Consider the following 16,755-nt stretch of genomic DNA (forward strand, 5'->3'; position numbering starts at 1 on the left):
GGTCTGGTGGGTCTTCATAAAACCATTCAACTTCAGTTTCTTCAGCGTTACTGGTTGGGGCATAGACTTGGATAACTGTGATATTGAATGGTTTGCCTTGGAGACGAACAGAGATCATTCTGTCGTTTTTGAGATTGCATCCAAGTACTGCATTTCAGACTCTTTTGTTGACCATTATGGGTACTCCATTTCTTCTGAGGGATTCCTGCCTACAGTAGTAGATATAATGGTCATCTGAGTTAAATTCACCCATTCCAGTCCATTTTAGTTCGCTGATTCCTAGAATGTGGACGTTCACTTTTGCCATCTCTTGTTTGACCACTTCCAATTTGCCTTGATTCATGGACCTGACATTCCAGGTTCCTATGCAATATTGCTTTTTACAGCATCGGATCTTGCTTCTATCACCAGTCACATCCACAACTGGGTGCTGTTTTTGCTTTGGCTCCATCCCTTCATTCTTTCTGGAGTTCTTTCTCCACTGATCTTCAGTAGCGTGTTGGGCACCTACTGACCTGGGGAGTTCCTCTTTCAGTATCTTATCATTTTGCCTTTTCATACTGTTCATGAGGTTCTCAAGGCAAGAATCCTGAAGTGGCTTGCGATTCCCTTCTCCAGTGGACCACATTCTGTCAGATCTCTCCACCATGACACCCCCCCCTGCCCCGCCCCCGTCTTGAGTTGCCCCGCAGGCATGGCTTGGTTTCATTGAATTAGACAAGGCTGTGGTCCTAGTGTGATTAGATTGACTAGTTTTCTGTGAGTATGGTTTCAGTGTGTCTGCCCTCTGATGCCCTCTTGCAACACCTACCACATTACTTGGGTTTCTCTTACCCTGGGTGTGGGGTATCTCTTCACGGCTGTTCCAGCAAAGCACAGCCGCTGCTCCTTACCTTGGATGAGGGGTATCTCCTTACTGCCGCCGTTCCTGACCTTCAACGTGAGATAGCTCCTCTAGGCCCTCCTGTGCCTGCTCAGCCACCGCTCCTTGGGTTGCTCTTCCCGGCCTCCGGCCCTGGCCTCGGGCTCGGGGTGGCTCCTCAGGGTCACCGCCCCTGGCCTCGGGTGCAAGGTGGCTTTTCCCGGCCACCCCTGACCTCAGATGCAGGGTGTCTCCTCCCAGCCGCCACTGACTTCGGACACAGGGTAGCTCCTCTCGGCCACCGTCCCTGACCTTGGATGCGGGGTGGTTCCTCCCAGCCGTTCCTGCGCCATCGCAGCCTGGCACTCTGGGCCGCTGTCCCTGACTTCGGAAGATAGGTATAAATAAACTCCAATAACAAAACCTGACACATAGAGGAAGTCAAAGTATAGCCTAATCTCATTTATGAGTATATGTATGTATGTTTGCTGCTGCTGCTAAGTCGCTTCAGTCGTGTCCGACTCTGTGCGACCCCAGAGATGGCAGCCCACCAGGCTCCCCCATCCCTGGGATTCTCCAGGCAAGAACAATGGAGTGGGTTGCCATTTCCTTCTCCAGTGCATGAAAATGAAAAGTGAAAGTGAAGTTACTCAGTCGTGTCCGACTCTTAGCGACCCTGTGGACTGCAGCCTACCAGGCTCCTAAGAGTACCGGAGTGGGGTGCCATTGCCTTCTCTGGTATATATGTTTAAGTTCAAGTAAAAATATTTGAAAATGGCCAATTATTTTGTTTCAGGGAGTTTATCTGAAGATTGTCTGACAAGTTCAGTATTTTTAAAATATACCACTGAATGTGCAGATGACTCTATACCAGTATATCTAGAGTACATGTGAACGATAGTAGCACAGTATACGATATTTCTGGAGTATAGCTGAAGACAGTAGTACGTATTTTGAAGCCAGGTTGCTTAGGTCTGGATCCTGGTACTGCTTCTTGGCATCTGGGTGACCTTGGGAAGTTGACTAAACTTCTCTTACAGTTTTCTCATCTAATAATAAGACTGCTAATAGTATCATATAAGTTTGTCATCAGTTTCCTAGGGCTGCTGTAACATAGACTGAGTGGCTTAAACAAGAGAAATTTATTTTCTCACAAACGCTAGAGGATAGAAGTTCAAGATCAAGGTGTCAATAGGATTGGTTCCTTTGAGGCTTTCTCTCCTTGGTTTGCAGATGGCCCCTTTTGTCATTGTGTCTTTATGTGGTCTTTCTTCTGAGCTTGCATGTCTGGTATTTCTGTGCCCAAATTTCCACTTTGTATAAGGACATCAGTCATTTTGGATTAGTATCCAGCCTACTGACACATTTTAGCTTAATTACCTCTTCAAAGGTCATGTCTGCAAATACATTCTGAGGTTTTGGGGTTAGGACTTGAGTATATAAATTTAAGGAGGACACAGTTGAGCCCATAAGAGATTTCTAGGAGGGTTAAATGCACTAATACAGAGTATCTGACCATGTAGCAAGCTCTGCCCAAGTATTGTTTACCATTGTTGCTTAACCACAGCAAGTAGTTATATAACACATGTAAATACTAAAAATGATCATTCATTAAAAAGCTCAACAGTACTTACAGATTCAAAGAAAGTTGCAAAAAAAAAATGTACAAGGAGGTTCCATGTACCCCTTTTCTCCCCTAGTGTGAACAACTTATGTAATTATAGTACAGTATTTAAACCAAGAAGTTGGCATTGGGGAATTCTGCAGAGCTCATTCAGATTTCTTGTTGTGCGCGCATCTTTTGTGTCTGTGTGTACAGGTGCTTCTGTGCCGTTTTACTGCTTGTGTAGCTTACTAATCCACCATTCCAGGCAAGATGCAGCACTGCCCCATCTCAGAACTCTCTCCCACTCCTTTGTAGCCACCGCATTCCTTCCCTCGAAACCCTAACTCCTGACATCCATTCATCTGCTTTTCATCTCTATAAATACTATCATTTCAAGAATTGTATGTGTTTCTTACATATATATATATATATATATATATATATATATATATATCATGTAGTATTATAACTTTTTGAGACTAGCCTTTTTCACTTGGCATAATTTCCTTGGAGCCCATCAAAGTTGTTGCATATATAAATAGCTCATCCCTCTTTATTGTTGAGGAGTACTCCATGGTGTGGATATATCACAATATAAAGGCTATTTGGTTTGTTTCTAGTTTTTTGGTTATTACCAATAAAGCCACAGTGAACATAAGTATACAGGTTTTTGCATGAACATTTTCTGGAGCTAATGTGTCTGTGATTTGTCTCTTCATCTTATTGGTGGGATCTTTTGCTGTGTAAAAATTTTTAATTTTGGTAAGGTTCCATTTGTTAATGTTTCCTTTCATGGATCAAGCTTTTAGTGTAAGACCTCTTCACCTAGTCCTGGGTTCCGATGACTTTCTCCCTTTTCTCTCCCCCTACATGTTTTCTTTGGGTCTATTTTTCACTTGTTGTGAGAATCAAATGTGCTAATATAGAATACTCAGCCCATAGAAGTATACACGTGTTAGTTATTGCAATAGCACATAAAAATTTTTTTTGTAAATAAAGATTATATCATTTTTTAAGATTCCGTATAATGAGAGAGATCATATGATATTTATCTTTCTCTGTCTCACTGACTTCACTTGATAATCTCTAGGTCATCCATGTCCTGCAAATGGCATTGTTTCATCTTTTTGTGGCTGGGTAGTATTCCATTGTATATAAAAAACACATCATCTTTATCCATTAAACTGTCAGTGGACATTTAGGTTGCTTCCACATCTTGGTTATTGTAAATAGTGCTGCAGTGAACACTGGGGTGCATGTATCTTTTCAAATTATGATTTTCTCCTGGTATGTGCCCAGGAATGGGATTTCTTGATTACATAGTAGGTCTTATTTTTAGTTTTGCAAGGCATCTCTATACTGTTCTCTATAGTGGTGTACCAGGTTACATTCCCATCAACAGTGCAGGAGAGTTCCCTTTTTTCCACAGCCTCTCCAGCATTTATTGTTTGTTGACTTTTTTTTTGCCAGCCAGTGGTCTGTTTTATTGACAGCTGGATGCTCAAGTCTTAACTGTGTACTTCCGGAGCGGGTACAGCCGGTCCTTCCGCTGCTGCTTCTTGGTCTTCAGGTTCTCTTCATGCTTGTTGAGCCGGCAGGGCATGGCACGTGTTTTTTTGGGCTGCAGATCCAGTACTTCTTGCCCTTATAGAATTTCCTGAGGTTCTCTTTCTGAGTCTGGTTAATGACGGTCAGTACACGGACAATGGATTTAGGAACCACTCAGATCTTCGAGAGTTTGGAAGCCGCGCCGCCTGTCACGTTGGCCACGCGCAGCTGGGACACCTCCACCTTCAGGTCTTCCAGCTGCTTCAGCAGCTCCTCCTTCTTGCCGCGAAGGTCTCGAGCCTTAATCTTGGCCATGGCTGTATAGTCTGCCTCCGCTGCCTTCTCCTGTTTGTTGACTTTTTGATGACAGACTTTCTAACAGTCATGAAGTGATACCTCATTATAGTTTTGATTTGCATTTCTCTGATTGAGAATCTTTTAATGTGCTTTTTAATGGCCATCTCTGTGTCTTTTTTCTTTACCTGTGCTGGGTCATTGTTGCTGGCCTCAGGTTCTCTCCACTTGGAACAAGCAGGGGCTGCTCTCCAGTTGCAGTGCCCAGGCTTCTCATGGCAGTGGCTTCCCTTGTTAGAGAGCATGGGCTCCAGGGCACGCAGGCTTCAGTATTCATGGTGCACAGACTTAGTTGCCCCATGGCACGTGGAATCCTCCTGGACCAGGGAAGATACAAACCTGTGTTCTTTGTACTGGCAGGCAGATTTTTAACCACTGGATTATGAGGGAAGTCTTATATGTCTTCTTTGGAGAAATGTTTAGATCTTCTGCCCATTTTTTAATTGCTGTCTTTTTTTTTTTTTTCTTTAAACATACGGCTGCGTGTTGGTCGGTTGTTTGCAAGTATTTTCTTCCATTCTGTGAGTTGTCTTCATTTTCTTTATGGTTTCTTTTGCTGTGCAGAAGCTTTCAAGTTTAATTAGGTCCCATTTGTTTTTTTTTTTTTTTCATTATTCTAGGAGGTGAATCAAGAAAGATATTGCTGCAGTTTATGTCAGAATATTCTGGCTATGTTTTCCTCTAAGAGTTTTATGGTGTTAAGCCTTACATTTAAGTGTTTGATCCATTTCAAGTTTATTTTGTTTATGGTGTTAGCGATGTTCTGATTTCATTTTTTACATGTAGCTGTCCAGTTTTTCCAGTACCATTTATTGAAGAGACTGTCTTTCTCCATTGTATATTTTTCTTGCCTCCTTTGTTGTAGATTAGTTGACCATAGGTGTATGAGTTTATTTCTGGGCTTTCTATCCTGTTGTGTTGATCTGTTTTTCTGTCTTTGGGCCAGTGTCATGCTGTTTTTTAGCCATACAACATGGCATGGGAGGTCTTAGTTCCCTGACCAGAGATCAGACCTGTAGCCCCTGCACTGCAAGTGCAGAGTCTTAACCACTGGACTACCAGGAACGTTCAGTACCATACTGCTTTGATTATTGTAGCTTTGTAGTATAGTCTGAAGTCAAGGAGTCTGATTCTTCAAGCTCTGTTTTTCTTTCTCAGGATTGGTTTGGCTATTTGGAGTCTTTTGTGTTTCCATATAAATTTTAGGTTTCTTTTGTTCTAGTTCTGTGAAAAATGTTATTGGTAATTTGATAGGGATTTCTTTGAATTTGTAGATTGCCTTGGGTCATGTATTCATTTTGACAATATTGATTCTCCAATCCAAGAGCATTGTATATCTTTTGTCTATGTCTGTCTTTATGCCAGTGCCATACTGTTTTGATTACTGTCGCTTTGTAATAAGTGGGTTTGGGATACCTCCAACTTTATCTTTTACAAGACTGTTTGGTTCTTTGCAGTCTTATTACAGTTTTTAATGGTAAAGCACTAGAGCTACTTTGAAAAAGAGGGACGCAACAGTGATTATTTAAAACTATGATTTCATTTTATTGTTTATTTATTTCTGGCTGTGCTGGGTCTTCGTTGCTGAGGGCTTTCCTCTAGTCGCAGTGTGCAGGGGCTACTTTCTAGTTGCGGTGCATGGCCTTCTTGTTGCATTGTCTTCTCTTGTGGAACACAGGCTCTAAGGCATGTGGGCTTCAATAGTCGCAGCACGTGGGGTCCGTAGTTGTGGTTCCCAAGCTCTAGAGTATAGGCTCAATAGTTGTGGTGCACAGGCTCAGTTGCTGTTCGGCGTGTGAGATCTTGCTGGATCATTGACCAAACCTGTGTCTCCTGCGTTGGTGGGTGGATTCTTTACCATTGTGCCACCAGGGAAGCCCAACAGTGTTCTTTATGGTGATTATTTATGTTGTTTTATTCAAAGCAGTAAACTGAGAAACAAGAGGTATAAATTGTGGAAAAGTGAAAGTGAAGTTGCTCAGTCATGTCCGACTCTTTGCAACCCCATGGACTATGGCTACCAGGCTTCTCCGTCCATGGGATTTTTCCAGACAAGAATACTGGAGTGGGTAGCTGTTCCCTTCTCCAAGGGATGTTCCCAACCCAGGGATCAAACTCAGGTCTCCTGCATTGCATGCAGACGCTTTACCCTCTGAGCCACCAGGAATACATAAACTTATTATTTATAACTACTATGATTTATATCTAGATAAGGAAGTCAAGAGGAACAAACAGATGATTAGGATGAATAACAACTCAGTAATTGGCTAAATGAAATATATGAAAATTATATAATTCCTGAATGTCAGCAGTATGAGAAAAATAGGAAAAATTGAATCCTAGTTATTCTAACTTGGGAGATGAAGACAAAGATGTCACAGTGGTGAATGAGAGTTAAACTTTAGTAACCCATAAGCTTTTATGTCTTTAGGCTTAATTTTTCCCTAGGGATAATAATTGAGGCCAGAGGCTTGAACTGGAACTGTCTAAAGCTGGGGATTGGGAAGGGGCATACTTGTCTGTGAATTAGAACTAATAAAACTGTCCACCAGTGCAGGACATAGGATGGAAGAGAACTGTTTAACTTTGGCTTGTGGCTGTTAAAAGCCACAAGAAATGGAAACTCCAGCTTTGTGTGGAAATCCTGGGCCAGAAAACTAATGTATTAATATATTTAGAACTGGTGAATGTTGTAAGGCATTAGCAGAGGTGACCATTAAAATTCCCTTGGGATTGATTGCTCCTTAACCCCTGAAATGTGGAGGATGCCCTCAAAGCTCTTTATGTACTCACACAAAACTCGTAAAGCACCTTAGTAAAAAGATACAACAAATGAGAGAGTTTACAATTGAGGGGCAGATAATAATAGATTGGAACTTAATTATCCATTATATAGTCCATATTCAATTTCTGCTTTTGTCCCAATAATGTCCTTTATTTGGTTTTGCTTTTGCTTTGTTTTACAATCCATGGTCAAATCAGGGATCATACATTGAATTTTGTCATGCCTGTTTATCCTTCTCTAGTTTAGTTCAGTTTTTCCCTGCCTTTTTTGTTGAGTTTTTAATGATAGCTACATTTTTGAAAGATAACATTGTTTGCTTGAAAGCCTTTGCTTAGCTCTCTTACTAGACAGTAAGCTGTTTTAGAACAGGGAATGTGTGTCGTTTATCCCTGCTAATTAAATTTAATCTAATGATTTTATAATAATTTAGGATGCTGTGCTTTAGAAAAGGACAAGGAAAGGGAGGATTTAATGATTCTTAATTCTGTTTTTCTTTTGGGTAGCTGCACATACTCCAGGAACCACAAGGATCCTTGTGCCTATTGCTTTGATATTTCAAACACTACAGTGTACACCACTGTTACGTACACTTTACAGTTCATATCATAATTGCTAAAAAACAAAAAAAAACAGGTTCTTCACTTCTCTTTTGCCTATATTCAACCCATTTGCCATTGCCTTTTGAAAGTGAGAGATAGTTGGTGGGTAAAATGAATGGTTAAAATAATGTTAATAGTATATGATTTTATTACTATCCAAGGGACGTAAAATACTTCTTGAAAGTTACAATAAAGATAATTCATAAACAATATTTTTAACATTTAGGCATAGATTCAATTTAAATTATTATAGAATTCTTAAGTAAAGCTTTTATAAAACATCATGGAACTCTATTATATCATTAAAGGAATAAGTCCTTGATTGATTTATGTCACTGGGAATACTTGATTTTATTTCTTCTTCCTAGTTTCCCTTTATTTTTTTTTTCTTTGCAGTTTTACAAGCATCTCACTATGAAGCTCTCTGATATATTGTGTTGATTACAATTTAAAAATAATACTTTAAGGATACAGTGAAAAGAATACCCTGAAATGAATGTAAATTGACTCTAAGCCTAGTAACTTATTTTTTTATATAGCCTTATTGAGGTGTTATTCGTATGCCATACAGTTCACCCATTTAAATTGCAGAGTTCATTGGTTTTTAATATATTTAGAGCTAAGTACAACCATCAACAAAGTCAGCTTTAGAATATTTTTATCACCTCAAAAAGAAATCCCATACCCTTTAGACAGCACCCTATGTCCCTCAACCCTTCCCCTAAGCAACTATGCTTTGCTTTCTGTCTTAGATTTCCCTGTTCTGAGTTTTAACATGAGTAGAATCATTTGATATTTGGTCTGTTGTAACTGGCTTCTTTAACTCAGCAAAATGTTTCCAAGGTTCATTTATACTGTAGCATGTATCAGTTCTCGATTCCATTTTATGGTCAAATAATATTCCATTGTATGGATATATCATATTTCATGTATCCATTTATTAGTTGATGGATATCTGGATTGTTTTCACCTTTTGACTTTTTTCAGTAATGCTGCTGTGAAAATTTGTGTCCAAGTCTGTGGGTGTACATGTTTTTATTTCTCTTCAGTATGTTTCTAGGCGTAGCATTCTGGGTCATGTGTAACTGTGTTTAATTGAGTAACTGCCCAACTGCTTTTGAAAGCAACTGCACCATTTTATGTTGCTACCAGCAGTGTTTGTGGGTTCCAGTTTCTCCATATTATTGCCAGCACTTCTTATTGTCCTTGTGAATCTATCCATCCTGGTAGGTGTGAAGGGGTACCACATTTTGGTTTTGATTTTTATTTCCCCATTGGCTAATGATGTTGAGCTTCTCTTCATGTGCTTATTGGTCATTTATATCTCATCTTTGGAGAAATGTCTGTTTAGACCTTTTGCCCATTTTATATTGGATTATCTGTCTTTATTTCTGAACTATAAGAGTTCTTTATATAGCATGCCAGTACCTTTTCAAATATATGATTTGCAAATATCTTCCATTTTGTAGGTTGTCTTTGTTAATAGTGTCCTTTCAACCATATGTGCTCAGCCCCTTCAGTCGTGTCTGACTCTTTGTGACCCTGTGGACTGTAACCCACTGGGCTCCTCTGTCCGTGAAATTCTCCAGGCAAGAATACTGGAGTCAGCAGGCGGGTTCTTTACCACTAGTGCCACCTGGGAAGCCCCACGAACATTTTTAATTTTTAAAAAGTCTAATTTATCTTTTTTTTTTCTTTTGTTGTTGGCACTTTAAGTGTCATGTCTAAGAATTCTTTGCTCAGTTGAGGTTGTGAAGGTTTACCCCTTTCATCTAAGAATTGTGTGGTTTTAGCTATTGGTTTCAGTTCTTGAACCATTTTGAGTTAATTTTTATATGGTGTGAAGTAGGAGTTTATCCTCATTGTTTTGCCTGTGGCTATCCAGTTGTCTCAGCACCCTTTGTTCAAAGGGCTATTCTTTCCCCTATTGAATGGTGTTGGCGCCTTTGTCAATAATCATTTGACCATAGATTATGGATTTCTCTCTGAGCTCTCAGTTCTTTTCCATTGGTCCATCTTTATGTCAGTGCTACACTGTCTTGATTAGTTTAGTTTGTAGTAAGTCTTGGAAGTCAGGAAAAAGTCACCTTCTTTTTCAGGGTTCTTTTGGTCCTTTATAATTCCTTTTTTTTTTTTTTTTTGAGGGTGGGAGCCACACAACACAGCATGTAGAATCTTAGTTCCCTGACCAGGGGTGGAATCTGTGTCCCTTGTAGTGGAAGTATGGAGTCTTAACTACTGGACTTCCCAGAAAGTCCCCATTCTCTATGAATTTTAGAATCAGCTTGTCAGTTTCTACAAAGAAGTCAGCTGGATTTCTACTGGGGATTCCATTGAATCTATAGATCAGCTGAGAGAGAACTGCTATCCTGACAGTGTTAAGTATTCCAGTTCATGAACATGGGATGTTTTTTCATTTTTTTAGATCTTTAATTTCTTGCAGTAGTTTTTTAGGTAGTTTTTAGAGTATGTTTTTATTTCTTTTGTTTCTATCTAGGTAGTTTATTCTCTTTGATGCTAATGTGAATTGTTTTCTTAATTTCATTTCAAATTATTCATTGCAGGATTATATAAATTGTAAAACAGATTTTTGTATATTGATCTTGTATCCTACAATGTTTATGAGCTTGTTGGTTTAGGTAGTATTATAGTGGATCCTTTTTGGTTTTATAGTATATCTTCTGGGAATAGCATAGTTTTAATTTTTCCTTTTCAATCTGAATGCCTTATTTATTTTTATTATTATTATTACTTTTTTTGGGGGGGAGGTATAATTGCCTGCCTAGAACTTCTAGTATAGTGTTGAATATGTGGGTGAGAACAAACATCCTTGCCTTGTTTTGGGTCTTAGGAGAAAGCTTCCAGTGTTTAACTGTTAATAATGATGTGAACTGTAGGGTTTGTTTGTAGTTGCCCTTTTGTTGGGTTGATGAAGTTTCTTTTTTATTTATCTAAGAACTCCTTCCTTTGCTTTCATTTTGGAAGAACACTTTGCTCAATATATGAGTGTTGGTTGACCCAACACTCCCTGCCTCCGAACTCGCACTTTGAATATATTATCCTGCTGCCTTTTGGCTGTGATTGTTTTTGCTCAGAAAACAGCTGTTAATCTTACTTGGATTCCCTTGTAAGTAATGTGTTACATTTCTGCTTTTAAGATTTTCTCTTTTTCTTTACCTTCCTTCGAGTATTTTTCCTATAGTATGTTTGTTTATGAGGCCTTTTGTGTTTGTCCTGCTTGGAGTTTTTCAAGCTTCTTGTATCAGTAAGTTATTATTATTATTTTTTAATAATTTGAGAAAATTTCAGACAATTTCTTCAAAAAGTTTTTTCTGCTCCTTTCTTGCTCTCCTCTCCTTTGGGTATCCCAATTATGTACATGGTGATGTACTTAACAATATTCCACATTTCTTTGAAGCTCTGTTCATTTTTCTTCTTCTTTTTTTTTTATTGTTTGTTTATTTTTCAGCTTGCATAATCTCTTTTGACCTGTCTTCCAATTTGCTAATTATTTCTTCTGTCAGTTCACTTCTTCTCTTGCGCCCCTCTCAGTTCAGTTCAATTCAGTCACTCAGTTGTGTCCGACCCTATGGACTGCAGCACTCCAGGCCTCCCTGTCCATCACATACTCCCGGAGTTCACTCAAACTGATGTCCTTTGAGCTGGTGATGCCATCCAGCCATCTCATCCTCTGTCGTCCCCTGCTTCTCTCGCCTTCAATCTTTCCCAGCATCAGGGTCTTTTCAAATGAGTCAGCTCTTCGCATCAGGTGGCCAAAGTATTGGAGTTACAGCTTCAACATCAGTCATTCCATTGAATATTCAGGACTGATTTCCTTTGGGATGGACTGGTTGGATCTCCTTGCAGTCCAAGGAACTCTGAAGAGTCTTCTCCAACACCACAGTTCAAAAGCATCAATTCTTTGGTGCTCAGCTTTCTTTATAGTGCAGCTCTCACATCCATACATGACCACTGGAAAAACCATAGCTTTGACTAGACAGACCTTTGTTGGCAAAGTAATGTCTCTGCTTTTTAATATTCTCTCTAGGTTGGTCATAACTTTCCTCCCAAGGAGTAAGCGTCTTTTAATTTCATGGCTTCAGTTACCATCTGCAGTGATTTTGGATCCCAGAAAAATAAAGTCAGCCACTGTGTCCGCTGCTTCCCCATCTATTTGCCCTGAAGTGATGAGACCAGATGCCACGATCTTACTTTTCTGAATGTTGAGCTTTAAGCCAACTTTTTCACTCTCCTTTCATCAAGTGGCTCTTTAGTTCGCTTTCTGCCATAAGGGTGGTGTCATCTGCATATCTGAGGTTATTGGTATTTCTCCCAGCAATCTTGATTCCAGCTTGTGCTTCATCCAGCCCAGCGTTGGTCATAATGTACTCTGCATATAAGTTAAATAAGCAGGGTAACAATATATAGCCTTGATGTACTCCTTTCCTATTTGGAACCAGTCTCTTGTTCCATGTCCAGTTCTAACTGTTGCTTCCTGACCTACATACAGATTTCTCAAGAGGCAGGTCAGGTGGTCTGGTATTCCCATCTCCTTAAGAATTTTCCACAGTTTGTGGTAATCCACACAGTCAAAGGCTTTGGCATAGTCAATAAAGCAGAAATAGATGTTTTTTCTGGAACTCTCTTGCTTTTTTGATGATCCAGCAGATGTTGGCAATTTGATCTCTGGTTCCTCTGCCTTTTCTAAAACCAGCTTGAACATCTGGAAGTTCACGGTTCACGTACTGTTGAAGCCTGGCTTGGAGAATTTTGAGCATTACTTTACTAGCATGTGAGATGAGTGCAATTGTGCGGTAGTTTGAGCATTTTTGGCATTGCCTTTGTTTGGGATTGGAATGAAAACTGACCTTTTCCAGTCCTGTGGCCACTGCTGAGTTTTCCAAATTTGCTGGCATATTGAGTGCAGCACTTTCACAGCATCATCTTTCAGGATTTGAGAGAGCTTCTCTGGAATTCCATCACCTCCACTAGCTTTGTTCATAGTGATGCTTCCTAAGGCCCACTTGACTTCACATTCCAGGATGTCTGGCTCTAGGTGAGTGATCACACCATCGTGATTATCTGGGTCTTGAAGATCTTTTTTGTACAGTTCTTCTGTGTATTCCTGCCACCTCTTCTTAATAATTTTTGCTTCTGTTAGGTCCATACCATTGCTGTCCTTTATTGAGCCTGTCTTTGCATAAAATGTTCCCTTGGTATTTCTAATTTTCTTAAAGAAATCTTGTCTTTCCCATTCTATTGTTTTCCTGTATTTCTTTGCACTGATCGCTGAGGAAGTCTTTCTCTCCTTGCTATTCTGTGGAACTTTGCATTCAAATGGGTATATCTTTCCTTTTCTCCTTTGTTTTTCGCCTCTCTTCTTTTCACAGCTATTTGTAAGGCCTCCTCAGACAGCCATTTTGCTTTTTTGCATTTCTTTTCCATGGGGATGGTCTTGATCCCTGTCTCCTGTACAGTGTCACGAACCTCCGTCCACAGTTCATCAGGCACTCTATCAGATCTAATCCCTTGAATCTATTTCTCACTTCCACTGTATAATTGTAAGGGATTTGATTTAATCATACCTGTTTGATGAATGTTTGCCATTCATTCTGACTGCAGGATGACTCCTCCTTGGTGGGGCTTTATTCCTTGGTTCTCTGTTTCTAACTAACTGACCTACAGTCTAGGCTGTATCTTCATTACACAACTATTTTCCCACTTGCCTTTTGCCACAGTCTCCATTGAGTATCTGTAGATTTAAACTTGTCCACACTCTGTTGAGAATGAAGTCATGTCCTTTGGGAAGAGATTTGGTACTGTATGTTCCAACGTTTTACCCCCAGCAAAATATCTAAGCCAGGGTTCTGGTGTTGGGGGTGGGGACAATGAGTAACACTTTCCTGTGAGTGACATTCAGCCTCTAGGAACTGAATACCAGGAGCGGAGGTATAGATGGGGTGCACACAGCAAGCAGCTTGTCTCTCATGATGTGGAACCACTACCTTATGAGCTGAGCGAGAGGCCTGTTGGAGTCCCAGTATTCTCAGTGTACGAAGCTAAGGCAGAGCCTCCCTTCCACAAGTCATTGTTAGGCAGATGGCAGCTTCCTGTCTTTGATGTCCTTGGCTGGGACTTAGCTTCAGTGACAGAGTGCTGGGGACGAAATGAGAAGCCTGAAGTTCTGCTCCTCTCAGGAAGGAAGCCCTTGACTGAGAGCTGGGGGAAGGAGGGGGCTTGTGCTCTTGCCTGCAGCAGTCTGGAATCCTGCTGAGACGGGAGGGTGGGGTATGGGAAGAAAAGCGTGATCTTAGTTCAGGTACCACAGACTGTCACCTTGCAGGCTAAATTTTCGTGGATTTTATTGAATGGTTGTTTCTTCATTAGCTCTTTGCCCTTAGGGACCATTGTCAGAGGCTTTGAATGGTGGTTTTAAAAAATAATTTTCATCAGTTTCTCTGAGCAGCAGGCTAGCAGAGATCCTCACACTGTTAGGCTTAGAGGTCAGTCTTTTATAACTGTTTTTTGAGCTGGCAGTCTCTTTAAAGCATGATTTGAAAAAGTGTTTGCTTCATTATGGTCTCTGACCACCCCTTCATGAGGAACCCTTGGCTTACCCTTAACATAACTTTCAGATAGCGACTGTAAGATACAAGAATCACGAGAATCGTTTTTCCCTTGCTTGTTTTCCTTAAAGAATGAACTTGCTCCATGTGGAAGTACTCTAGAAGGGGAAAGTTTGCACAAGAGTTCAGAGTTTATAAAGGAAATGAAAATAACATTAGGTAGAGAATTTTAACATGAGTGCCCTCTACTATATGATGGATGGAGTTCTTTTCAAGTTGGCTCAGAGGTGTTGCAGTTACTTCTTGGTTTCTTTGACTTGACCTAGATATCACAATCACATGGCTTCTTCCTCATTTTTCCTGTCATCTTAGTTTCTTTTGATTCCTTTTTGTTTTTTTCTTTTCAGGGGCCACTCAACAGTGAGTCTTCCAACCAGAGCTTGTGCAGCGTGGGGTCCTTGAGTGATAAAGAAGTAGAGGTAAGAAGCCACATCCATCGCAAGACTTCTCACATTCGCACACTTAAGATCTGGGTTAGACCATAGCACTGCAGACTCTGGGGTCCTGTTAGGGTTTGTGTGAATGATTCCCCTTAGGGTTGTGTGCTCTTTGTGTCTGCACAGTTGCCATGTGGCCCTGATGGGTTTTTATTACTGTCATCATAGTAATGAATAAAAGGTAGAAATTTGCAGTTGTAGCTGAATGAGTCTAGGTGTCCTTGAATTTTAGCACTTCTTAGTACTTCACCAGAGTGAGTCATTGTGGCCTGAAAGACTACAGTAACAAAATTTGAAGTTTTTTATTTTTTAAAGGCAAATAACCTAGCTGAATATATAACCGCTTACTTTGCACTTAGATAAGACTTTGAATAGAATAGTCAGTTGACTGATCATGCAGATATTTCCTTTTTGGAAAAAAATTTAGATTTAAGCTCTTTTAAAGTAGAAATATTGGGATTCCCTGGTGGTCCAGTGATTAGGACTCAGCGGTTTCACTGCTGGTGTCTGGATTTTCAATCCCTGATCAGGGAACTACTATCCCACAAGTTGCATGGCGTGGCCTCAAAAAGAAAAAAATGTTGTAACAGCTGCTATTTGAGAGCCTACCTTATGCTAGATGCTTGTACTACATTTGTGCTTTATAAAATAGCTCATTTAAGCTTTTGCAGCAACCCTGATTTACAGATAAGTAAATTAAAGCTCTGATATTTTAAGCACTTGGCCAAAAATTGTATAAATGGTTTGATTTCAGATCTTATATTCTTTCTATGACCCTGCTCTAAGAGTAGGACACTCGTTTAGGACTTGTGAGCCAGTTAATTCTCCTTATAAATTTGATATTTTTAATGTACACTCTAATTTTCATAATGTGAAAAATTTAACAAAATGCTAATTGTGATGTATATGGTATTTAACAGACTCCTGAGAAAAAACAGAATGACCAGCGAAACCGGAAAAGAAAAGCTGAACCATATGAAACTAGCCAAGGTAGTAATAATTTCACACCAGTAAAAATATAAATTCTTATGTACTTAGTATGAAACTTCCAGCTCACACTAATTAGTTTGTGTACAGGGATTCCTAACACTGGAGATTTGCATTCCTTAAGGGAGTATCCGGCTATTTATTATAGACTTGCCATTCGATACACACTTGACAAAACAGTGTCAGTTCTGTGGGGACTCTAGTTTTCCCTGTTGTAAGTTAATAGTCTTCTCGCCATGGATATGTCTTCAGAATAAGCATTTATTGTACAGAAAAGAGATTGCATAGCAGTTTTAACTATGTCTTGCACTAGATCAGTGGTTTGTTAATAATAGGCAAGCAGAAATGGTTGCATGTACATGGCTGTCCTTTTACATACCCTTCTTTTATGTCAGTTACTCTCAGTTGAATAATTGGCGCCCAGTGGAATAAATCTGTGAGTATGATGGTCATAATGCCAGATTTCTTTAAATAATTAAAGAAAGAATAAATGAAATGGAAGAGCTTCCAAGAAACGAAAGGGCCCCTCCCCCCATTTTGTATCTTTTAATCTGCAAATCATTTTTTACTTTTGTGGGAGAAAATTTTCCCGAAGTAACAAGGTCACATAAATTTACTTGTGAAATAGAATAAACCATTTAGTTCTGATGAATTTGTTTTGAATTTTTTTATCCTCTTAGTTGGGGGTATAGTTTATAGTTTAGTTTTATTTTGATTCACAGTTATGGCATAAGCTTTGTTAGTGTACTTGTAAAAGAAAGCATAGTGAATCTTAAAGGAAAGCAAGCTATGAAAAGTTCTTTCTTTCACTGCTTATTTCAGTGTTTTATTTTGTGGTGGAAACTGTCTTCTGTTCTTAGGAAACAGGTATTTTGGCTCATTTGTTAAAAGTAAAGTTGACATTTGAATTGGTAACAGCATAGGCAGTCATTGAATATATAATACACTTTA

The 16,755-nt window shown here is 39.6% G+C and overlaps 1 protein-coding gene across 1 annotated transcript in view; it reads left to right on the plus strand.

Moving 5' to 3' along the window:
• The window catches only part of TLK2 (tousled like kinase 2), a 125,039-nt gene that overhangs the window by 33,876 nt on the left and 74,408 nt on the right, over positions 1-16,755 (plus strand). Inside the window, exons 3-4 of the mRNA XM_052657156.1 lie at positions 14,728-14,799; positions 15,738-15,807. Of these exons, the coding sequence (XP_052513116.1) occupies positions 14,728-14,799; positions 15,738-15,807 (142 nt within the window). The remainder of the gene's footprint in view (positions 1-14,727; positions 14,800-15,737; positions 15,808-16,755) is intronic.

Source organism: Budorcas taxicolor, chromosome 19 (assembly GCF_023091745.1).
Source record: "Budorcas taxicolor isolate Tak-1 chromosome 19, Takin1.1, whole genome shotgun sequence".
Taxonomy (NCBI): domain Eukaryota; kingdom Metazoa; phylum Chordata; class Mammalia; order Artiodactyla; family Bovidae; genus Budorcas; species Budorcas taxicolor.